A 22,446-nucleotide genomic window follows, 5' to 3' on the forward strand; every position below is an offset into this window, starting at 1 on the left:
TATCAGTTGTAACTAAGAACTTTTATATTTGTATTTCAATGAGAAACTTTTTTCAAAGGACACCTGGGGATCTATGTGCTATATTCCAAGCAGACAGTTTTTACAATTTAATCTGAAATTTTTCTGTTCTTAGAAATAAGCCTCAGGAGGCTAATAAGGCAAAGTTTATTCCTTGAAAGTTGTTCAGTTATAAGTTCCCTTATAAAAAGTATCTTGAATATTATAAGATTTCATATTTGACTATGGTATTATTTCTATCATTAAAATGGATGGAAATCCAGAAATTCAGTTGTACTATAGGTTTAGGAAAAATTTAATTACTAGTATTTATTGCATCATCTAAATTGACACTAAATGCCATAGTATAAATATAAAATGATATTTTTATATATTGTCTTTTGCATGTTTTACATTATATTTTATGTTTTTATTACTTTTGCCCTATTCTCAGGGTAAACAAATATCTTTTAAAGTACACATGAGCTATTCTTCAAAAGAATAGACTTTTATCAAAAGTCATTTGCAATCAGAATAGAGTGTTAATATTTAGAAATTAAAATGAGAACAATGAATTGAGTATAGAAAGAATCTGATCTTTCCACAAACATGTATTCAAAAATGCTTTTGCTAAATATCTGAGACTAAAAGAGTTTAATCACTTTTAACTCAGGAAAGCAACACGGTCTGTCTCTGACAAAATGGGTACATGTGTTTTGTGTGTGTGCTTGTGTGAGTATATGAGAGTCAGCTATGTCTGTTGATTAATGGAGATACACATTTATAGAATCAAATGTTCAGTCCTTCATCCTTGTCCAGTATGTCGTAGAAACAATTGTAACAAACATCTCAAGATTAAAAGTATATGCCTTAAGTGGAAGGGATATACATCTTGTCTCTAAAAGAACTTTGAAGATAGAATCTGTTAGTTGGAAAGAGTTCTCATGGGTGATTTAGGCTCTCCTTGAATTTACAAGTGCTGCTAAATTTAGGCCATTCTAACCAGGAGAGGCTGAGGTGTGCTATTTCTCTGCTGATCTCCAAAGAGCTGCTGCTGTTCCTCAATCTTTTTTGAGATAGACCTGATTTAAAATATTACAACCTCATTTCACACCTTGAATTCTTCTCAGAAAGAGTAATTGAATTTCAGTACCTTTTTAAAGAAACCTATTGTACATTACAACCTTTGTCATATGGTTCAGTTTGTCAGTGTTTCTGGTTTCTGAAGGACATCCTTCAGGCTGTCTGGAATGCATTACCCTACAGCATGCTTCTCCTGAAGAATTACTCCAGAATTTTAGAATAATTCCAGAATTAGAACAATTTTTTTGTGTATGTTTCTTTGGTTATAGAAATGTTCACTTTTTTTTTCCCCCCTTCAGAACAATTAACATATGCCTGATTTCATTAGTTGATTTGTTCTTTGGTAATTCTGAGGACAAACTTCTGCAGGCTAAGAGTAAAACCTTAACTTGTAAAAAAAAGAAGAAAAAAGTCCTTCTTTCCATTCAGTTATTCAGTGTAGTAAATATGGTGCCTTCCACAACATATTTAATACCCCCTGAGATTATTTATATTATAATTTTGCCCAAGATAGGTTATAAAGAAGTTAAATATTTTTCCAAGTAACAGTTTTAGGGAAAAATATGGCTTTGAGGTTACTATGCTAAAATTGTGTTCTCTTAGTCAGTTTTAGAGTTTACGGTTGACTTCTATATGCTTAATGATACAAATTGGACATTATTCTGTAGGTAATAAAGAACCATTAAAGGATGTCAGAGGTCAGATCAGAAGTCAGAGCTACAAATGCTGATGGGTTCTTAGAAAGGGTACCTTGATTGCGGTGCTGATAATGGAATAAAGAGGGCTGAGGTCAAATGAATGAGGGAAGATGTCATATAGATATTTTGTAATGCAGTGACGAGAGGGATGGAGACAATGTATGTTTTGCTTATAGAATGTCATGTGAAATTTAAACTAACCACCATTTTTTTACATAAATTTTAGGGAAAATAGTTACATTCAAAAAATGTCCAAGCTCACTTCTAAAAGTTTCTGTAGTTTATGGTAAAAAAAAAAAAAAATCACTAATCTTGAACCCTTGGTAATTTTCAGTTCAGTTCAGTTCAGTTCAGTCGCTCAGTCGTGTCCGACTCTTTGCAACCCCATGAATCGCAGCACGCCAGGCCTCCCTGTCCATCACCAACTCCCGGAGTTCACTCAAACTCATGTCCATCAAACTCATGACCATCCAATCATGTCATCCTCTGTCGTCCCCTTCTCCTCCTGCCTTCAGTCTTTCCCAGCATCAGGGTCTTTTCCAATGAGTCAACTCTTCGCATGAGGTGGCCAAAGTATTGGAGTTTCAGTTTTAGCATCAATCCTTGCAAAGAACACCCAGGACTGACCTCCTTTAGAATGGACTGGTTGGTAAAAGATGTTTAATATTCTATTACTGATATCTACCTGTGTGTCTGTAAATTGAATACAGCTCTGTGTTTTTATACTGTGGATTTACTGCAAGCATTACTTGTTCCTCAGAGCAACCATCAAATTTCATTTGGTAAAAAGGTCCCTGGTGTACTTCAATAATGATTTTCCTTAGGCAGTTGTGTATTGTAACTTGAAGTTGAATAACATCTTTAGAGTTGATTATTTTCAAGGGATTAAAGGTTTGAAAGATACTATTTCTTCCAGCAATCATCAATTTACAGGAAGTGCCTGAGACTGAATTTATTATTTTTTTAATTAATAGATGAAGATTATAAGCACCTGCATTCTTAATTCAATACAAAATCTGAATGTATTATATTGGAGGCTCTTCAAGAAAGGAGTTAATATTTGAAGAATTATTTTTAGTGAATTTCTGCTTTCTTAAGCTAGATGTGGAAAACAGTAAAGAAACATTTTATCAGTTTACCATAGTCAGCACTCTAGCTACTGTTTCTGTTGAAGAAGTCCCAGGTCAAATAGATTGAAAAAGCCATTTAATGGCATTCTTCCTTAATCCGTGTTCCATCCTGGAGGTGGAAGGAAAGGGTTATCCTTTTTCCTTTTCATTTTCTCCTCTTTATTTGGGCTTAAATTTATACTTGGAAAATCTTTATAGAAGACAAACAAGCCTCGTTTCCTGTCAAAATATAACACAAACAAAAAACTGGCATATGAAATGTATCTTTTCTTTTTCTGAGTTCATGATCTTTGCCTTTGAGTAATATATCCTGCTAGGTTTTGATTTTTTGTTCCAAGATGCTCAGTCTTTGAGCAATCCATCACTGTAAAGTCCAAAGTTAGAAGAAAACCCACATTAAATATTTATACTCCACTCCCAAAGGCTCTATTCCTCCCTTCAGAGGGAGATAGAAAATACTTGGCCATATGAACTTGACTGTATAATGTAAGAATAGTAAATTAACAGTTAAACACTCATATACTCACATACATTTTGCATATTTGAACATCTATGAAAATGTAATCACCATCACCATAGTAAAATGATATTTTTTGTATTTTTTGTATGTGTCAAATATTGCTCCAAGTCACTTGGTCTTTTCACTGTCCCATAACAAACCACACAATATTCTATGCTTTAAAACAACCATTTATTGCACTCATGAACTCAGTGGGTCATGCTTTTAGAATGGGCTTCATGGGTTCACTTTTTTTTTTTTCTACTGTCTGTCGTGCCTTTTCTGGGGAAACTGCCAGCTTGGAGAAGGGGACTGCTTGATAACTTGGGGTGGGATCATCCGAAGGCGTCTTCACTCACATACTTGAGAGTGATCCTGGATATTGCCCGAGACTTCCCTAGACTGTTGACTGGTACGCCTACACATGGTATCTCCAGGTGGTCCCTTCACATGACTACCTCAGGCTTTCTTCTAGAGCATCATAGAGCATCACTTCCACTGTAATCTGCTGGCTGAAAAAGAGTTGCAAATGTACTCACCATTACACAAGGAGGAAACAGACAGCACCTGTTGGAAAGGTACTATATATACAGAGTTCTACAAGGGCATTTATACTCAATATTTTACATTGAGAAAGCTTGTACCCACTGCGTGATCATCATTTCCCCTTACTGTCTATTCTCTATCTTAAGAGGTATCCTCCTTGAAACTATATGTGAAAAGAAAAAGAAAATTCACATAAAGTAATTTTCTTAAGAAGAATAAAATAGTCAAGTTAAAAACCAGGACTACAAAATGCAGACTATTAATTCAAGGCTTGATTTATTTCCGTTTTACATCATCAAAGATTTCCCTTGAAAGTGTTGGCAGAGTTCAAAAATAATACAATTATGAGTCTTATATTAAGCCACCCACACAATCTTCTAAAAGGTTTCTAGACTTCTAATCTGTTTCCCGCATATGCATACTGTATATATGTATAAATTAAATACTATAGATATATCTTAGATCCTTACTTACAAAAGCAAGGAAAAAGGAACCGCTATTGAGAATCTTTTATTTGTTATGCACCAAGCACATGTTATTTCATTAATAATACCTGTGGGAGGTACGTGGTATTATCTACTTTTCATGAAAAAGGAACTAAAGCTCAGATAGATTAACTGAATTGCTTTACCTCAGGAAGACAACTCCAAACTTGAATGGGGATACAGAGCTATCAGATTCAGAAGTGGTAGGTTAAGAATATATTAAGAATTAACCAATTAAAATCAGGCTGTTATAATTTTAAATTAATGAAAAGCAATATCCCATTAGCTTTTAACTCTGCCTGTTGTTTATACTACATGCCTTTAATGAGCTCAGTTTACCACACTGGTGTATAATTGTTTTCAATTATACACTGTTACTTTCCTCTTCCCTTATCATTGCCTAACTAATCTCTCAGGTAATAATAGGTATATAGAGATATAAAAGTTGAGAAAACCAAAATTGTCAATCAGAAGTCTTTCATTTTATCAGCACCAAATCTATAAAACCACTTGTATCTATTCACATTGGTAAGATTAATTTTGGTCCTTATGTAATGCATGGAACTTATCTTCTCCTGCTATTAATGACTTTTAAAATCCTTTATAAAAGGACTTTGAAACTCCAGTCAGTTGCTTTCTTTCCTGAAGTTTGAATCACTCTTACTATAAATTATTCTCTTCAATTTACAAGTTTTTTCCCAGGGAGTCCTACAAACAAATGAAATCCACTGCACATTCTTCTCTCCTCTCCATAACTCCTTTTGACTCTCCATTCACCCCTACAATCACAGTTCTCAAGGAGTTGATGATATTCACGGTCTTCCCAAATTCAGTTCTACTGTGCAACCCATTTCAGTCTGGCATACTCAGCTTCAGAGAAAGTGCTTTGTTGAAGTCATCAGAGACCAGCATATTGCCATTGGATATTTCAGTTCTCTTCTTATTTAACTGCTTAGCAACTTTTGAAAAGCGCCTTTCTTCCTTGTCCTTAAAGATTCTTTTCTTTCCCTTCTGTAGTCGGTTTAACACCATAGTCTTTTTCCCCCCAGTGTTTTTCCACTTTTAATCGCTAATTTGGAAATGCCCTAAAGGTTTGTCTGGGCCCACTTCCTCATGCCACACACTTTGTGCTGATGTGCTTGATATTTCATATTTGTCCCTTCAGATTCCCTACTTATCCTCCTCCCACTTGGGTTGGTGACTCATGGGGCGATTTCATATAGACTGCACCAATGGCTGTCTTTGTGCTATGGCTTATGATTAGGTTTGGTCAGTGTGAGGCAAGGGAGGACACTGGAGAGTTGGAAGATAACATGGTAGGGGAAGTTATTGCCCATCTCCTCCCCAGCTAAATCACTGAAAGGGAGACACATTCTAGTATCCTACTATGCAAGTCTGTGGTTCCTATCAGATGATCTTCTATACTCTGAGGTTTCTTGGCTGCAACATCTCTAGTCCCTTTGGGCTTAGGGTCAGTAAGTTCCCAGCTTTTGCTACAGCAGGATACAGCACCAACCTCTAATGGCTTTTCTAATCTCTGTCCACACTTCCTAAATAATCCTTTTATTAAACCCCTACTTATTCATTTTAATAGTATTATTTTCTGTTTCCTATTGGGATCCTTACACATAGGATCCTTCACCAGGAAACAAAGACTGAGGTGGAGCTACAGAAACAAAGGCTTATCTGCAAGTTATTCCTGTGAAAGATAAAAAAGAAGAAAAGGAAGATAAGGCAGAAAGAGCCTTCAGACAACAATGCAGCTCAAATACCTGAGAAAACAAGGAAGGTGGAAGATGCAGCCTTGGTTATGAATAGCATCAGATTATAATACAGACAGGCCAGTCTCAGCGAGTCCACTGGGGAGTTTTGGAGCAAATATGGGTCTTTAAAGGATTCCCCCATTGGACAAAGGTGGCATGACCTTCATACATCCATCATCTTTCATCATCAACCTCTACCTCTGAAGAATGTGACCTTGCTTCAAAAGCTACATGTATTCTGAAGGAAAAAGAACTCAAAACTGTCAGCTAACTGAACCCTTTGCAGCTGAATGCAAGTTTTTTCTTGAAGGCAGAGCTTAGTAGCACAGCTGTGTGGTTGCCATATCAGGGGAACTGTTCTTCTGTATCTTCACATATTGTCTGTATCAGAAAATTCACAATATCATGCCTCTGTATTTCTTTTATTAATTCTAGGCTTATCTCACTACCTACTAATCCTTTAAACCTCCAGTTCTCTTCACAAATTTACCACATCACGAAACAAATATACTGATTTTTCTCTTCTTCTTATACTTGATACTGCTCTAGTGTTTAGAAACTTTCAACTCCACCCTTATGTACCCTCTGTTGCTGTTGTTTAGTGCTAACTCATGTGTGACTCTTGTGACCCTATAGACTGTAGCCTGCCAGGCTCCTCTGTCCAAGGGATTTCTCAGGCAAGAATACCTGGAATGGGTTGCTATTTCCTTCTCCATGTCATCTTCCTGATCCAGGGGTTGAACCCTTGTCTCCTGCAGTGCTTGGTCAGTTCTTTACCACTGAGTCACCAGGGAAGCCCTCTGTACACTGTGCTCAAGCCAGAACTACAGGCATCATTCCTGACCCCCTCATCACGCACACAATGTATCCTGTTCATTATCAGATATGACTCCAGAAATGTATCTTGAATTTGGCTTTTTACTGTCATCTCTACTATGACTTTCCTACTTAAAGCGACTATCAGCTCTCATCCAGTTACTGGAATAGCCTTCTGTTTTGGCCTTCCCACTTCCATTCGTGTTATCTTCCAATCCACTGAAGAAAAAAAAACTTTGTAAGATATATGGGGAATATGTTTGTCTCCTTCTCAAAAGATGTCAGTGGCTTCATATTTTACTTGAGCTAAATCCTCAACACGGCCTCTAAGAAAGTTCATGTGTGGCTTTTACCTGTTTCTGTGATCTAATCACGTGTCCCTTCCCCTCTTCCTCACCAGGCTCCAGTCACACTTACCTTCTCTGGAGGTCTTCTAATATTTATATTCTTTTGTTTTATGTTTGTGTCTTCACTTCCAGGTTCAGCTCAAAATGTTTTTCTTCTCACTCAAGTTTATAACTATTACTCAACTTTTATGATTTAATGTAAATCATAATGTAAATAAAACTTCTACATGTATTCCACTTTGGAACTCTTAATCTAAATCAGGGCTCTTTCATAGAGTTCCATGACCTGTATTTCATATAACTTACTCACAGTTTAGGGTAGTGGTAAAGAATCCTCCTGCCAGTGCAGGAGACGCAGGAGATGTGGGTTTGATGTCTGGGTTGGGAAGATCCCCTAGAGGAGGAAATGGCAATCCACTCCAGTATTCTTGCCTGGGAAATCCCATGGACAGAGGAGCCTGGCAGACTACAGTCAATGGGTTGGTGAAGAGTCAGACATACTCCGTGGCTGAGCATACACACTGCAGCTTATAATTATTTATTTGAGTAGTTGGTTTTGTTGAATGTGGATCTTTCAACCAAACAAAATCAAAGGAACTGTCTTATAACTGCATCACCAGCATTTGGCTCAGTGTCTATCATGTTACTGGGTCTCAATTTACACTTCTTTTCATAGAAAAATGAACAAGTAATTATAAACCAAGTGATAACTTTAGTGTTCCATTTAATTTCATCCTATTTTTATTTCAGAAATTCTGTGATTGATATTTTGGCTCTCCTTTTTCACTCCTATGATTTTTCCATTGGTTACCTTATTTTTGGGGATTTATGACACTTGAATCCCAGTAAATATTTTCAGTCATCAGAATTCATGTACATGGAGTCTTCAGTGTGCTTTAGCATGTATTAACATTATTCAGTGATTGGACTCATTACACACTGACTTTGAATAATTATTTAGAAATGTACATTTAATGTGAGTAACATACATCCAGCCAATCAGATCCATTTATCTAGACGTTGTTATTGTTGTTTAGTCACTAAGTTGTGTCTGATTCTTTTTGTGATTCCATGGACTGTAGCCAGCTATGTTCCTCTGTCCATAGGATTTTCCAGGCAAGAATACTGGGGTGGGTTGCCATTTCCTTCTCCAGGAGATCTTCCTGACACAGGAATTGAATCCTCATGGCTCAGTGGATTCTTTACCCCTGAGCCACCAGGGAAGCCCCTTATCTAGACATTTTCTTGAAGAGATTGATTTCTTTTCCTAGTTCTGGAGAAATGTTTTAATTCAGGTACAACAGGCCAAAGAGCCTTCTCCAGCTCCTCCACTGTAAGCATTTCCTGCCACCAACTAAGCAAAGTGGCCTGTCCATTGACTAGTTGAGAATGCACTCCAACAGCCAGCAGAGTGGATTCTTCCTGACTTTCATTTTATGTGCCCAGAGAAAACCCCATGCAGGAAAACAGGAAGTCTGTTGAAAGCATCATAAGAAATCTCAGCTGAATACTGTTATTTTCTTTGTATACATTTATAAAGAGGCAGAGACTATAAGGAGATGTTGCCATCATTCCCATCTCCTTCTGAGGCATAGCTATGCCTCTTGATTTAATATTACACATGCAACATTTTTCTTTACAGACTTAGGATACATTATTCCAGCTAGTTTAAAATATTTGCTTAGGAAATATGATATGTTAGTTCATCTAGTTTAAAACATTTGATTAGGAAAACCATCTTCATTTTTATCCCACCCTTACTTTTTTTCTTATTTGGCTGCATGTCATATGGTGAGAGTTGGAAATAACCATAATTGTGAAAATCAAAAGGCTTCCATTAGGAGAAGAGTCAGAAGGAGAAATTCTATTCAGAGCATATTGGTGTTGGAATTAACCAGATCAAAGAACCAGAGAACTTACTTTGAGTCCTTCAGGGATGTCATAACCCTCTAAATACCTCTTGCTGATATCCAAATGGATTAGATCAATTTAGAAATCCTGTCCTTGATATATAAAGTACAGACCTAAGGTGACAAGATAATGCTAAAGAAAAGCTATGTAGTATTTTTGTTAAATATGTAGATGTAATTTATATATTGTCCTGGTGCTCATGTGTAAGTGTTGTTATTATATATTGCTTAACTGACAGCTGGATTATGGCATCCCTTGAAAATGCTGATTTATACAAAGTCAGTTATATTTAAAAACCAAACATAGAAGCTATGTGAAGTAAAGCTTTTTTTTTTTTTTTTTAATTGTAAAAGCTTTGTATCTCTAAGCACAACTTATTTTGTTTACATCCAGTCAGTTGAAGGGAGGGGAAGTGGCTTTAGGGAAAGTGAAACCTTTGGTGACTTCTGTTCCTGACTCCTTCTTTATGAGCCATTTTGTCTTTATCAACTTCAGGGTCTCCTTTTAACTGCCCTATCCTTGTTTTTCATTATGGAAAAAGCATTTAAGTGAATTCATTCTATAAATATTTACATATCCCAAGCACCCTTCTAAGCCCTGTGAACCAGCAGTGAACAGATAAAAATCCATGTCTTCATGGAACTTCTATCTTAGAGCACAGGAGAAGATGGTGACTCAAAATCGAATAAATATGGTTCAGATGAAAGGCTAGTTGAATAAGTATTTTTAGTTATTTAATTCGTAGCTTAGCTGGTAAAGAATCCACCTGCAATACAGGAGACCCTGGTTTGATTTCTGGGTTTGGAAGATCCCCTGGAGAATACGCTACTCACTCCACTATTCTTTGGCTTCCCTGGTGGCTAAGCTGGTAAAGAATCGCCTGCAATGTGGGAGACCTGGGTTTGATCTCTGTGTAGGGAAGATCCCCCTCGAGAAGGGAACAGCTACCCACTCCAGTATTCTGGCCTGGAGAATTCCATGGACTGTGCAGTCCATGGGTTTGCAAAGAGTCGGACATGTCTCTTTTTGATAATAAATTTGATATGAACATTTGATAATAAGATATTATATTCCTAACAAAAGTGTAATGGAGGGATGGTGCGTATGAATGTTCAAGTGTAAATTGAATGACCAGGTAAGACTTTACTGAAAAAACATAATTTGTGTAAAGATTTGAAGAATGTTCGTTAATCAGTCTTTTTTAAAAATAAATATTTATTGGAGTATAGTTGCTCTACAATTTGTGTTAGTACTTTCTGCTGTTATAGCAAAGTGAATCAGCTATGTGTATACATATGTTCCCCATTTTTGGAGTCCCTTCCTATTTAGGTCACCACATGCATTAAACAGAGTTCCCTGAGCTGTACAGTAGGTTCTCATTAGTGATCTATTTTATATGTAGGTGATTTATTTTATGCATAGTATCAATAATGTGTATATATATATGTCAATCCCAATCTCCCAATTCATCCCACGACCCCACTTCCCCCCTTGGTGTCCATACATTTATCTTCTACACCTGTGTATCTATTTCTGCTTTGCACATAGATCATCTGTAGCATTTTTCTAGATTCCACATACATGTGTTAATATACGATATTTGTATTTCTCTTTCTGACTTATTTCATTCTGTATGACAGTCTTAATGCATCATTTTATTTTATTTTTTTTTTCAAGTCCAATCCACAGACTTTATTTATTTTTAAATTTAATTTAATTTTATTTTTTAACTTTACAATATTGTATTGGTTTGGCCATATATCAAAATGAATCCACCACAGGTATACATGTGTTCCCCATCCTGAACCCTCCTCCCTCCTCCCTCCCCATACCATCCCTCTGGGTTGTCCCAGTGCACCAGCCCCAAGCATCCAGTATCGTGCATCGAACCTGGACTGGCGACTAGTTTCATACATGATATTATACATGTTTCAATGCCATTCTCCAAATCATCCCACCCTCTCCCTCTCCCACAGAGTCCAAAATACTGTTCTATACATCAGTGTCTCTTTTTCTGTCTCGTATACAGGGTTATTGTTACCATCTTTCTAAATTCCATATATATGTTAATGCATCATTTTAAATTTGAGTTTCTTATACCAAATTAACTGAGGGATTTTAGTAAATTTCAGAGCAGGTATCCAGGTGGAAACCTGTAGTTAATAAATTACTATTGTAATTTTAATTAGCTTGTTGGTAATTTATCAGACAGACCTCTGGAATCATGTCAGCTCATGAATACCCATGGACAGGCCATGTTAAGGAAAGGAGAGAGACCCGGGGAGCAGGTTAAGAAGCTATCACAATCCAAGTGAATGAGAAACTAAATGAAGACATCGACATTTTTCCAAAATGACATTTTCCCAATGTGATCAGGATTCTCACCTTTCCTGTATTTCTTTTTGTTCCTTGTTTCCTTCCGAATAGTGCCCCAACCTCTTTATTTAGCATTGAAATTCTGTAAAAAATTGGCCTCTTATTGGTTTCTCTAATAGGCTTGTCTGCATTCCAGTGAAACTTTATTTACATAAGTAGCTGGTGAGCCAATATTTTCTGTAATCAGTGGTTTGGCAAGCTTGGTCTACTTTATGAGACTTCCATTCTTAGTTTATGGCTTCCATTCTAGAAGTTATCTCACTAGTATGAGAAACTGCTGAATTTATAGCCAATGTGTCAACATTCCAGGTAGGAAGTTTGGAGGCAGAGAGAAGAGATTAAAAGAGCACGTTCCAGCTCTTCCCTCAAATAGAACCTTCCTGTATATCTCGCCCAACATCTGCCACATCTCACTGACCACTTCTTCATGCAAAGAACCCAAGGAATCTGTTTAGGTGGATATATTTTCATTTAATAAAATTAGGTTTCTTGTTACGAAGAAAATAAGAAAGAATGGGTATTGTGTGGGTTTCTAGCAGATTTCCTGTCAGATTCATAACAGGCGGGTCAGTTTCTTCATTTGTCAAAATGGGAGACTTAGTGCCTCACAGAGTTGTTTGGTAAAGATTGAATAATCCAACTTTCTGCCATAAGGGTGGTGTCATCTGCATATCTGAGGTTATTGATATTTCCCCTGGCAATCTTGATTCCAGCTTGTGCTTCTTCCAGCCCAGCGTTTCTCATGATGTACTCTGCATAGAAGTTAAAATATACAGCCTTGACACACTCCTTTTCCTTTTTGGAACCAGTCTGTTGTTCCATGTCCAGTTCTAACTGTTGCTTCCTGACCTGCATACAGGTTTCTCAAGAGGCAGGTCAGGTGGTCTGGTATTCCCATCTCTTTCACAATTTTCCACAGTTTATTGTGATCCACACAGGCAAAGGCTTTGGCATAGTCAATAAAACAGAAATAGATGTTTTTCTGGAACTCTCTTGCTTTTTCCATGATCCAGCAGATGTTGGCAATTTGATCTCTGGTTCCTCTGCCTTTTCTAAAACCAGCTTGAACATCAGGAAGTTCACGGTTCACGTATTGCTGAAGCCTTGCTTGAAGAATTTTGAGCATTACTTTACTAGCGTGTGAGATGAGTGCAGTTGTGGAGTAGTTTGAGCATGAAAGTGAAAGAGGAGAGTGAAAAAGTTGGCTTAAAGCTCAACATTCAGAAAACTAAGATCATGGCATCTGGTCCCATCACTTCATGGCAAATAGATGGGCAAACAGTGGAAACAGTGGCTGAGTTTATTTTTCTGAGCTCTAAAATCACTGCAGATGGTGATTGCAGCCATGAAATTAAAAGACACTTGCTCCTTGGAAGAAAAGTTATAACCAACCTAGACAGTATATTAAAAAGCAGAGTCATTACTTTGTCAACAAAGGTCTGTCTAGTCAAGGCTATGGTTTTTCCAGTGGTCACGTATGGATGTGAGAGTTAGAATATAAGGAAAGCTGAGTGCTGAAGAATTGATGCTTTTGAACTGTGGTGTTGGAGAAGACTCTTGAGAGTCCCTTGGACTGCAAGGAGATCCAACCAGTCCATCCTAAAGGAGATCAGTCCTGGGTGTTCAGTGGAAGGACTGATGTTGAAGCTGAAACTCCAATACTATGGCCACCTGATGAGAAGAGCTGAGTCATTTGAAAAGACCCTGATGCTGGGAAAGATTGAGGGCAGGAGGAAAAGGGGACAACAGAGGATGAGATGGTTGGATGGCATCACCGACTCAATGGACATGGGTTTGGGTGGACTCCGGGAGTTGGTGATGGACAGGGAGACCTGGCGTGCTGCTGTTCATGGGGTTGCAAAGAGTTGGACATGACTGAGTCACTGAACTGAATGAATAATCCAACACATAAATGCTATCAGGGGAACGTCCTGCATACTGTAAGCTCTTAGTAAAACTAACACATTGCTGAAATTGCTGTATTTTCATCTTTTATGTATTTCTCTGTTACATTTCTGGTGTCTGGAATGCTTTCAAGCACACAAGAGATTGGTAAACATCTTTTGGAATAAATTAATGAACTGCCATTGTCATCAGTTTAGGTTTTTAAGTTGTAGGTAACAGAAACTGATTCTGGCCTGCTTATTTGTTATTAAAATAATGATACCTTTAGAAGTGACAGGATACCTAGAACATCAGGGTCAAACAGGGACAGGTATCCTCATTATTGCTATAAGCATTAAGACCAGAGCTATTTTCATGCTGTTCTTGCGCAACTCTGTTCAACAGTTAAAGCCCCATGAGATGGAGTCTGATCATCAAAATGTTACTGAATCATCTGTCTCCCTCTGGATACGACAGGGCACCTTGTTTTACAGTCCCACCAAAATGGCATTTAACTGGAGAGAAGCAAAGGGTCAGGATGAAATCAATGTGAAGGATGAAATCAGCAGAAAGAAACTGGGTGGAAAGCGCAAAATTTTCTATCACATAGTCTCATTCCTTTTAGTTTGTGTTGCTTCCACAATGTTATGGTTGTGATATAAGAGCGTACCCTGGGAGGAAAAAAAAAATCTAGCAATTTGTTCTCTGTTAATGCATCGGTATCTTCATTTTTTTTTTTTTTTTCCATTTAAAAGCAAACTATCACCTTGTAAAACGAATTGCTGGAACCGTAAACATATGAGACCAACACAAAGAGATTTGCTGTTGTTTTTTCAGGGTAAGATGACAGAATATGATAGTAAGGTTGTAGGGTTGATAGTGGAGAAGAGTAAAGAGATACTGAAAACAGATTAGGCACTAATGCCAAATACAGGTTCCATGCCTTTAGGTAATGACGTCTATGTACTTAAGCCTTCCATTGATTTAATTGCATAAATATCTAAGTGATTGTTTCTAAATATTTTAGTTTCGATAATGATTAGAGTGCCAGTCCGGTGGGTCACTGAGCGATTGATTACTGTCTCTGATAAAAAGTTAAAGCCAGATGGTTTTTCATTTTGTTTGCTTTTATAGATGTTGCAGTGAATGCAGGGCCATGACAACCTAGGGGTTTATTTTTAAGCATGATTCATAGTAGTTCTATCTACTATCATTATGAAAGTCTGTCAGACATTTGAAATTGCTTTAGTTTGGTAAATTTTATTGGGAGCTCTACACGTGGTAAAATTAAATTTTTCTTTTACTGCTAGGAAAACATTCAGTTTATGCACCTCCCATACTGATATGCATAATTGTAAATATATATGCTGGGGGCTTCCTCAGTGGCTCAGTGGTAAAGAATCTGCTTGTTGGGCAGGAGATGCAGGTTCTGTCCCTGAGTTGGGATGATCCTCTGGAAGAGGAAATGACAACCCACCCTGGTACTCTTGCCAGGAAAATCCCATGGACAGAGGAGCCTGGCAGGGTACAGTCTATGGGGTCACAAAGGATCAGACATAGCAGAGTGACTGAACACACACACACACACACACACACACATACACACAAGCACAGACATCTGTGCTACCACTGATGACCATTCCAAACCATTGTTAGAAATTTGACAGACCAGCAGATTGTTTGTTTAGGTAACTTAGATCTTACTTAGCTTCTTTTAAAAATTTTGTTTTATGGGACTCTCCTGTTGGTCCAGTGGCTAAAATGCTGTGTTCCCAATGCAGGGGGCCTGCATTCAGGGGCCTGGGTTCGATTCCTGGTTGGGGAAGTAAGATCCCACGTGCTGCAACTAAAACAAAGAAAAAAAAGATCCTGCATGCTGCAACTACAACCCGATGCAACCAGATAAATAAATAAAGTATTTTTAAAAATTGTTTTAAACATAACATTCATTTAGATATTTAAAAATCTGATAAGTTCAGAGTGGTAAAAGTGGCACCTTTCTTTGCTCTTGGAATATGGAGTTTATAAAGCTGAACAACATAAAAAAACTACTTGTATGAAACTAGACCTTATAAAATTTTCTTCACACTTTGTATTTTTAATCATATTTCTTCTATGATTTGGCATTAGAAAATGTATATAAAATGCCATTAAAGAGTGAGCAATGAAATATTATCATGCAAAATAGAATACCTTTGAAATATATTATTTAGGAATTAAAAATCTTTAGCATTCTAAGACTTGTCAGTTTTTTTCTTCATTTAATAATGCTAATCTTTCAATCTTTATGTTTTTCTTTCTACAGTGATTTAATATCTTATTGAAACTACAAACTCATACCCACAGTGGTCTCATGTTGACAGATTGCATAGTTTGAAAGCATGACATATTTTATAATGAAACATGCCATGTGGAAACTTTGAAGCCTAAATTCTGCCAAAATCTGAATAAAGAATTCCTCACCTGGTATGTAAGAGATCTCCTGACCACCACCATGACAAACCAGGAAAAGTGGGCCCACCTCAGCCCTTCAGAATTTTCCCAGCTTCAGAAATATGCTGAGTGTAAGTATTCATATTGATATGATTTTACTTGGTATTTATTTTAAGTGACATATTATATACCTACAAAAACAGATTATGGGTCCTGTTCAGCATCAGGATAAAGGTCTTTTGTGTTTGCAAGTAAGCGGACTTGAAACTACTTGTTTGGCATGAGGAAAAGGAAAATCACTAAATCTAGAAGAAAAAGAACTGGATGTTAGATGCAGAACTGAACTGGGAAACCCTCCAGCTGTAATAGGTGTGATGCAAAGGATAAAGCAGTTTGGGAGAATAGAGATTGGTGAGTCTGTAACCAAGAAGAAGGATTAGCAGAAGGAAGAGCAAAAGTGAATTATTATTTTTTTTTACCTTGTTTGTTAGCATAACATTTCTATAAGACTGGGAATAAGGAGTCTTAGGTACATTGTGGCCAATCCCACGTGTATAATAAGAGGTTGTAAAATAAAAATAAAGAATAAAATAAGAGATTGTAAAAGAAAGAGAAGGTATTTGGGTGTGTGTATTAATACAAAGATAAGCCATGGTGATTTGCTTTATAGTGTGCACTTTTTAAATATGGTTATCTTTACACATGAACAGCAGGATCGTATTTATGTTTCTACCATGGATTTTCGAAAATATATATATTTCACAAATTGAGTTTCACCTGTAAATATGGGGGGCAGCTGTGTCAACGTATTAGAGAAAATGAAGCAACTAAGAAATAGAAAGCAGCAAAAGGTTGCTGGGAGCATGATGAGTAGAGAAAAAATAAGCAGAGAATGCCATAAGAATGTGATTATGAGTGACGAAAATGCAAGAAATGGACAGTGAGAAAGAACCAATAGCACACAGTAGTGAAGGAAGCAGAAGGTGGAGCAGCTGGCTGGAGATGCTTATGCCAAGAGTTGGGGTGTGTAGGAGAGAAGTGACAAGAATGGATTGAATGATGTTTTGAAGGAGAGGTGGAAAAAATGATTAAACTCAAATGAGGGATCTTGAATAATAATAAGTAGACAGGTGAGTGATAATAAGACTCACATTTATGGGGTACATATTATAAGACAGGAACTGTCTTAGAATGTCTGTTTATATGAAAAGGCCAATAAATAGGTATTCCAGTCTTTCTAACTGGAGGGCTGAAGTGTTCTGGGTAAGGTTTTGAGAGTGCCGGTGGGTATTTGCAAGGAAGATGCAAATTCCTATAAGAACCTATGAGTTTTCTCCATCAATAATGATTAAAAATAAACAAAACCAAACCAACAGCAACTACCAAATCGGGGGGAGGAGGGCAAATAATTGATATCAAAATATGGTCCCAGCTTCAAAAACTGTTTGGAGCCCCTGAAAGCATGGTTCATCTACTTATCTCATGAGGACAGTTTAGTCCAGAATGGCTGAATTCTTGTCAGCGTGTTTATACTCAGTAGTTCTGAAGTTGACTGGATGGCATCACCGACTTGATGGACATGAGTCTGAGTGAACTCCGGGAGCTGGTGATGGACAGGGAGGCCTGGTGTGCTGCAATTCATGGGGTCGCAAAGAGTCGGACACGACTGAGTGACTGAACTGAAACTGAAAAATTGGTTTACCTATGTTTTCTAATTTTTATATGCTCTTTGCTGTAAATATTTCTGAACATCTTTATGGAGAGTATTCTGCTTGGCATGGTGGGAAATGCAGATGTGCATTTTTGGAATTTACAGTTTAATGAAGGCTAGGAACTGATGGATAAATGACTCTAGATGTAGATAAAATATAATCTAAGGGCTACAAGCAAAGTTTAAGTATCTGTAGGGTTACAGTGTGCCACTTGAGATAGGGAGAAAGTGAAATCTTCATGAAAGAGGAATTTGAAATGAATTAAAAAAAAGACAAGGTACATGCAGAAAAATGATATATTTTAAAAGAAAAATTTAGCATATATTTGAGAAAGTGAGATGAGCCACATTTAGCTACACCACAAATTAAAGAAGTGAGTGAATTAAGGCTGTAAAACTGAGATGGAATTAAAAAACACAATACCCAACTTGAGTTAGACAGTGAAAAGTATTTGTAGGATGCTAAGGGTTGGTTGTTATGAACAGCACTATAGCCCAAGAATCTGAATTTGCAAATATGAGAATAGTATTTGAAACAGACTGAAATGATGGCAGTGAGCTACTGCAATAAACTAAAAATTTGAATGGAGAAAGATGATAATAAAAACATAGATTTAGTATTATATCATTAAAACTAATGGAAGAGAATTTAGGCAACAATAAAATATGAGAATTGAGAGAGAGAGAAGCAGATTTCAGCTCTAAAAATTTGATTGGAAAGACAGGGGAGTTTGGTGACATAATTCCCCAAGTAAAATAAACATAATGGTTTTGTTTAGGTTATATTGAACTTACCTGGACTTTTAAAATATATTTTCCAGTGCTCAGGTACCTATAGGAAACATACCTATGGAGGCACTAATATAAAATAGATAAATTATTGCCACAGCAGCTAAATTATTATTTAGATTAACATTTGCTCAAACATTAAAATTGCATTTGAACAGATAAATAGAATTTAATGCTAAAGTATTAAATATATTATTGACTACTACTTTTATTTTATTGGCTAAGGAATATGGGAGTACACTTAATTACATCATTAAAATACTTCATTTTGTAATAAATTTACAGAAATACCTATGATAGGTATAATAAAAATTGTCAAATATAAAAGTTGTAACCTATTGAGACAAAGACTAATGGGCATTCAATAAAATAGTGAGCAATGACACAGTGAGTATAAGAACATTATTAAAACAGATTTTTTAAGAAGACAAGTTAACTGTAAAGGAAATAAATAGTGCTGATTCCATGATCATTAAACTTCTCTTTTTTAAATAACCTCGACAGCAATAAAAAGTGCTAGATTTAATCCTTGAAGTTTCCTGTATAATTAAAATGCAAAGACCATTACAATTAGGATGTATCTTTGTGTAATAAATTGCCATTGTCAAAACATAACTGGAAACAAACTTATTAGCCTGAAGATTATAAAAGGGATATATTTTCCATGCTATTCAGTACATGTCATCAGTTTATTTGCAGCGTTTAAGGATCAGATTTTTCATGTTGCAATGCAATGTTGCCAAGGTGACATTCTTCCATAGTCTATTAGAAAAATGCTATATTAGATTTTAATTACTTTCTTGATTGTAATTGTTTTGTGACTTTCAATAAGAAATTGTTTGTATATACTTAATGACTCAGTTTTTAAAAGTTAGTAACTTAAGTCTATATTTGTAGCATGCCAAGGTCATCACTTCATGGGAAATAGATGGGGAAACAGTGGAAACAGTGTCAGACTTTATTTTTTTTGGGCTCCAAAATCACTGCAGATGGTGACTGGAGCCATGAAATTAAAAGACACTTACTCCTTGGAAGGAAAGTTATGACCAACCTAGACAGCATATTGAAAAGCAAAGACATTACTTTGCCAACAAAGGTCCATCTAGTCAGGGTATTGGTTTTTCCAATGGTCATGTATGGATGTGAGAGTTGGACTGTGAAGAAAGCTGAGAACAGAAGAATTGATGCTTTTGAACTGTGGTGTTGGCAAAGACTCTTGAAAGTCCCTTGGACTGCAAGGAGATCCAACCAGTCCATTCTAAGGGAAATCAGTCCTGGGTGTTCATTGGAAGGACTGATGCTGAAGCTGAAATTCCAATGCTTTGGCCACCTCATGTGAAGAGTTGACTCATTGGAAAAGACCCTGATGCTGGGAGGGATTGGGAGCAGGAGGAGAAGGGGACGACAGAGGATGAGATGGCTGGATGGCATCACTGACTCGATGGACATGAGTCTGAGTGAACTTCAGGAGTTGGTGATGGACATGGAAGCCTGGTGAGCTGCGATTCATGGAGTCACAAAGAGTTGGACACGACTGAGCGACTGAACTGATCTGAACTGAAGGTTATATGTGATATATTTCAAATAAGTGTTTTATATGCTTTTGGGGAATGAAGGTGTGGTTGTCAGTTTCTTGGTTGAGATGAATTGAATTCATGGAACTCTTACCCCCACAAAACTAAATCACTCAGTGTTAGTCCTATAATACCATATAGATCTTTTCCTCAAGTTATCTGATCTTGAGTTCTCTCCACAATTGCCATAATATATCGTGTCTTACTTTGTTTAGTCTGTTAAAATGAAATACAACAGACTGGGTAACTTATAAAGAGTAGAGAGTTATTTCTCATTGTTCTGGAGGTTGGAATTCTGAGATCAGGGTGCCTGCATGGATTCTGATAAAGGTCTTCTTTTGAGCTGCAAACTGTCAGCTTCTTGTATTCTCACATGGTTGAAAGAGCAAGAGGGGCAGAAAGTTCTCCTGGGATTCTTATAAAGGCTCTAGTCAGAGTTCTAGCTTCAGGACCTCAGGAGAAATTGTCATTTCCTCCTCCAGGGGAACTTCCTGACTAAGGGATTGTACCGGGGTTTCCTTCGTCTCTGGCAGAGCAGGCAGATTCTTTATGGCTGAGCCATTAGGGAAGCCCATTTACCTCCTAATCACCCCCACCCCCCAACTCATATTGCAAAATAGGATTCCAACACATGTTATGCATTTGGGGAGACACAAATTTTAGTCCATTATACCCTGCAACTATACATGTTTCAACTTCTAGGCTTTCCTCATAATTAATTGGGGAAAAATTAAATGATATTGGCATAGCATTCCTGGTTAGGCAGCTAGCACATCAAACAGTTTGTGTTCAAGTCCTGGTCCCATCATAGTATAGCAAAGTACATAGTACTTTGTCTGACTTTCAAAAGTTATATAACATCTCTGTGTCCCAATTTTCATACTTCTAAAATGGGAAAAATAATAAATATGTCAAATGTTGTGAGTATTCAATTGAATGAGTTAATATATGTCAAGGAATGAGAACAGTGCCTTGTGAGTTGCAAGTAATGTAACTGTTTACAATCATTATTTTATTAGAGAAGGAGGGACTGTTTTGTTGGCTGTTTGAACATATTGTTGATGATCGAGTTAAAAAGTGCCACATTTTGGAGCATGAAGAACCAATGTCTTTTTTCTGCTACAGGACCAAATTTTTCTCACAAGGTAGAAGCTTCTGGTGCTGTTGGCAGCCTCAGATGTGTGTTGTCCCCACAAATGCTCAAGGCAGCTAATGCGAAGCCCGCTGTGGCCGCCTACAGCATGCTGAGCGCATGCTCCTGTTTAGGTTTTCAGACTGAGTCACTCCATGGGAAGCATTTCCATTGATATGTGGGAGAGGAGTATAATTTTCTTCCCCACTCTTTATAAAAAGTCATCCAAACTGTTGTTGTAAGATGAAGAGCTCTCACTCCTGCCGTGTAGAGAATTGAGCTTATCAGATTATTAGTTTGTCAGTGCTTCCTGCTGTGGTTTCAAGACACAGCAAAGGGTTAAGAAATTCCAAATCTTTTCATGGACGAAAATATTTTCTATGTAAAATCTACACAGTATTTCCAAGTGATTCATTATCTGCCCACATATTGTCACTTAGGATTAGCTTTTTATTTGCTATTTATAGAGTGTTATAGAGCATGTAAATTATTTTTGAGAAATACTGTGTTATTACAGTGGGAACACTTCTGAACTTTCATAAATTTCATATTGTTTATAGCAGCTGGCATTGTAGAGAGTTGCAAAATTATATGATGAACTTGTTCTTTTCAATAAGGACCAGTGTGCCTAATATTTGGACCTAGTGTACAATTTCTTCCATTGGAGAGAGGCGTGCAGTATGACTTTGTGGAAAGAACACAGGCTTTGCAGGCAAACTAATATTTGACAGCGTTGAACCCCTGCTCTATCTTCAACTTATTAGCCCTAGGGCCTTAGGGAGGTTATATATACTATCTGGGGCTCAGCTTACTCACCTGGAAAAGTGGAATTCCACCTCACAGTGTTGTGGGATTTAATGAGACAGTAGCCATCATTATCAATAATAGGTTTTTAGTACCCTGTTCTAAATACAAGTATTGATTCATTTAATACAGTAAGCCTTTCTTTAGGCAGATGATCTCTTAGGAAGATTACTTGGCCCATTGCTGTGGCACAATAAGTGATGGCAAAGATCAAAACAGTAATAATTCATTTAATATTTCTTACAAATATCACTGTGTTATTAAAAAGGCTGTTAATCATGTTTCACAAATAGGAGAAGCTGGAATCCAGGATTCATCAGGTCCTCTTATCTCCAACAGCCACAACCATCTCTCAAAGGGCTTTTGTATACAGGACAGAGCTTCTAACTGTGCCTGTGGCTTTTGCCCCCAAATGTGCCTTTCTGCTCTCTTACTCTGCTTCATTGCACTGGATCCTGTGTGGACTTC

The 22,446-nt window shown here is 37.0% G+C and overlaps 1 protein-coding gene across 9 annotated transcripts in view; it reads left to right on the forward strand.

Moving 5' to 3' along the window:
• Nucleotides 1-22,446, forward strand: part of DGKB (diacylglycerol kinase beta) — a 1,123,143-nt gene that overhangs the window by 315,498 nt on the left and 785,199 nt on the right. For all 9 annotated transcript variants that reach the window (XM_086397581.1, XM_086397582.1, XM_086397586.1 and 6 more), the window contains one exon: nucleotides 15,841-16,099. In XM_086397581.1, the coding sequence (XP_086253707.1) occupies nucleotides 16,030-16,099 (70 nt within the window). In that variant the 5' untranslated portion in view covers nucleotides 15,841-16,029. The remainder of the gene's footprint in view (nucleotides 1-15,840; nucleotides 16,100-22,446) is intronic.

The sequence above is a fragment of the Bos grunniens genome, chromosome 4 (genome assembly GCF_055505025.1).
Source record: "Bos grunniens cultivar Pamir isolate PY7600 chromosome 4, Bosgru_T2T1.0, whole genome shotgun sequence".
Classification (NCBI taxonomy): Eukaryota; Metazoa; Chordata; class Mammalia; order Artiodactyla; family Bovidae; genus Bos; species Bos grunniens.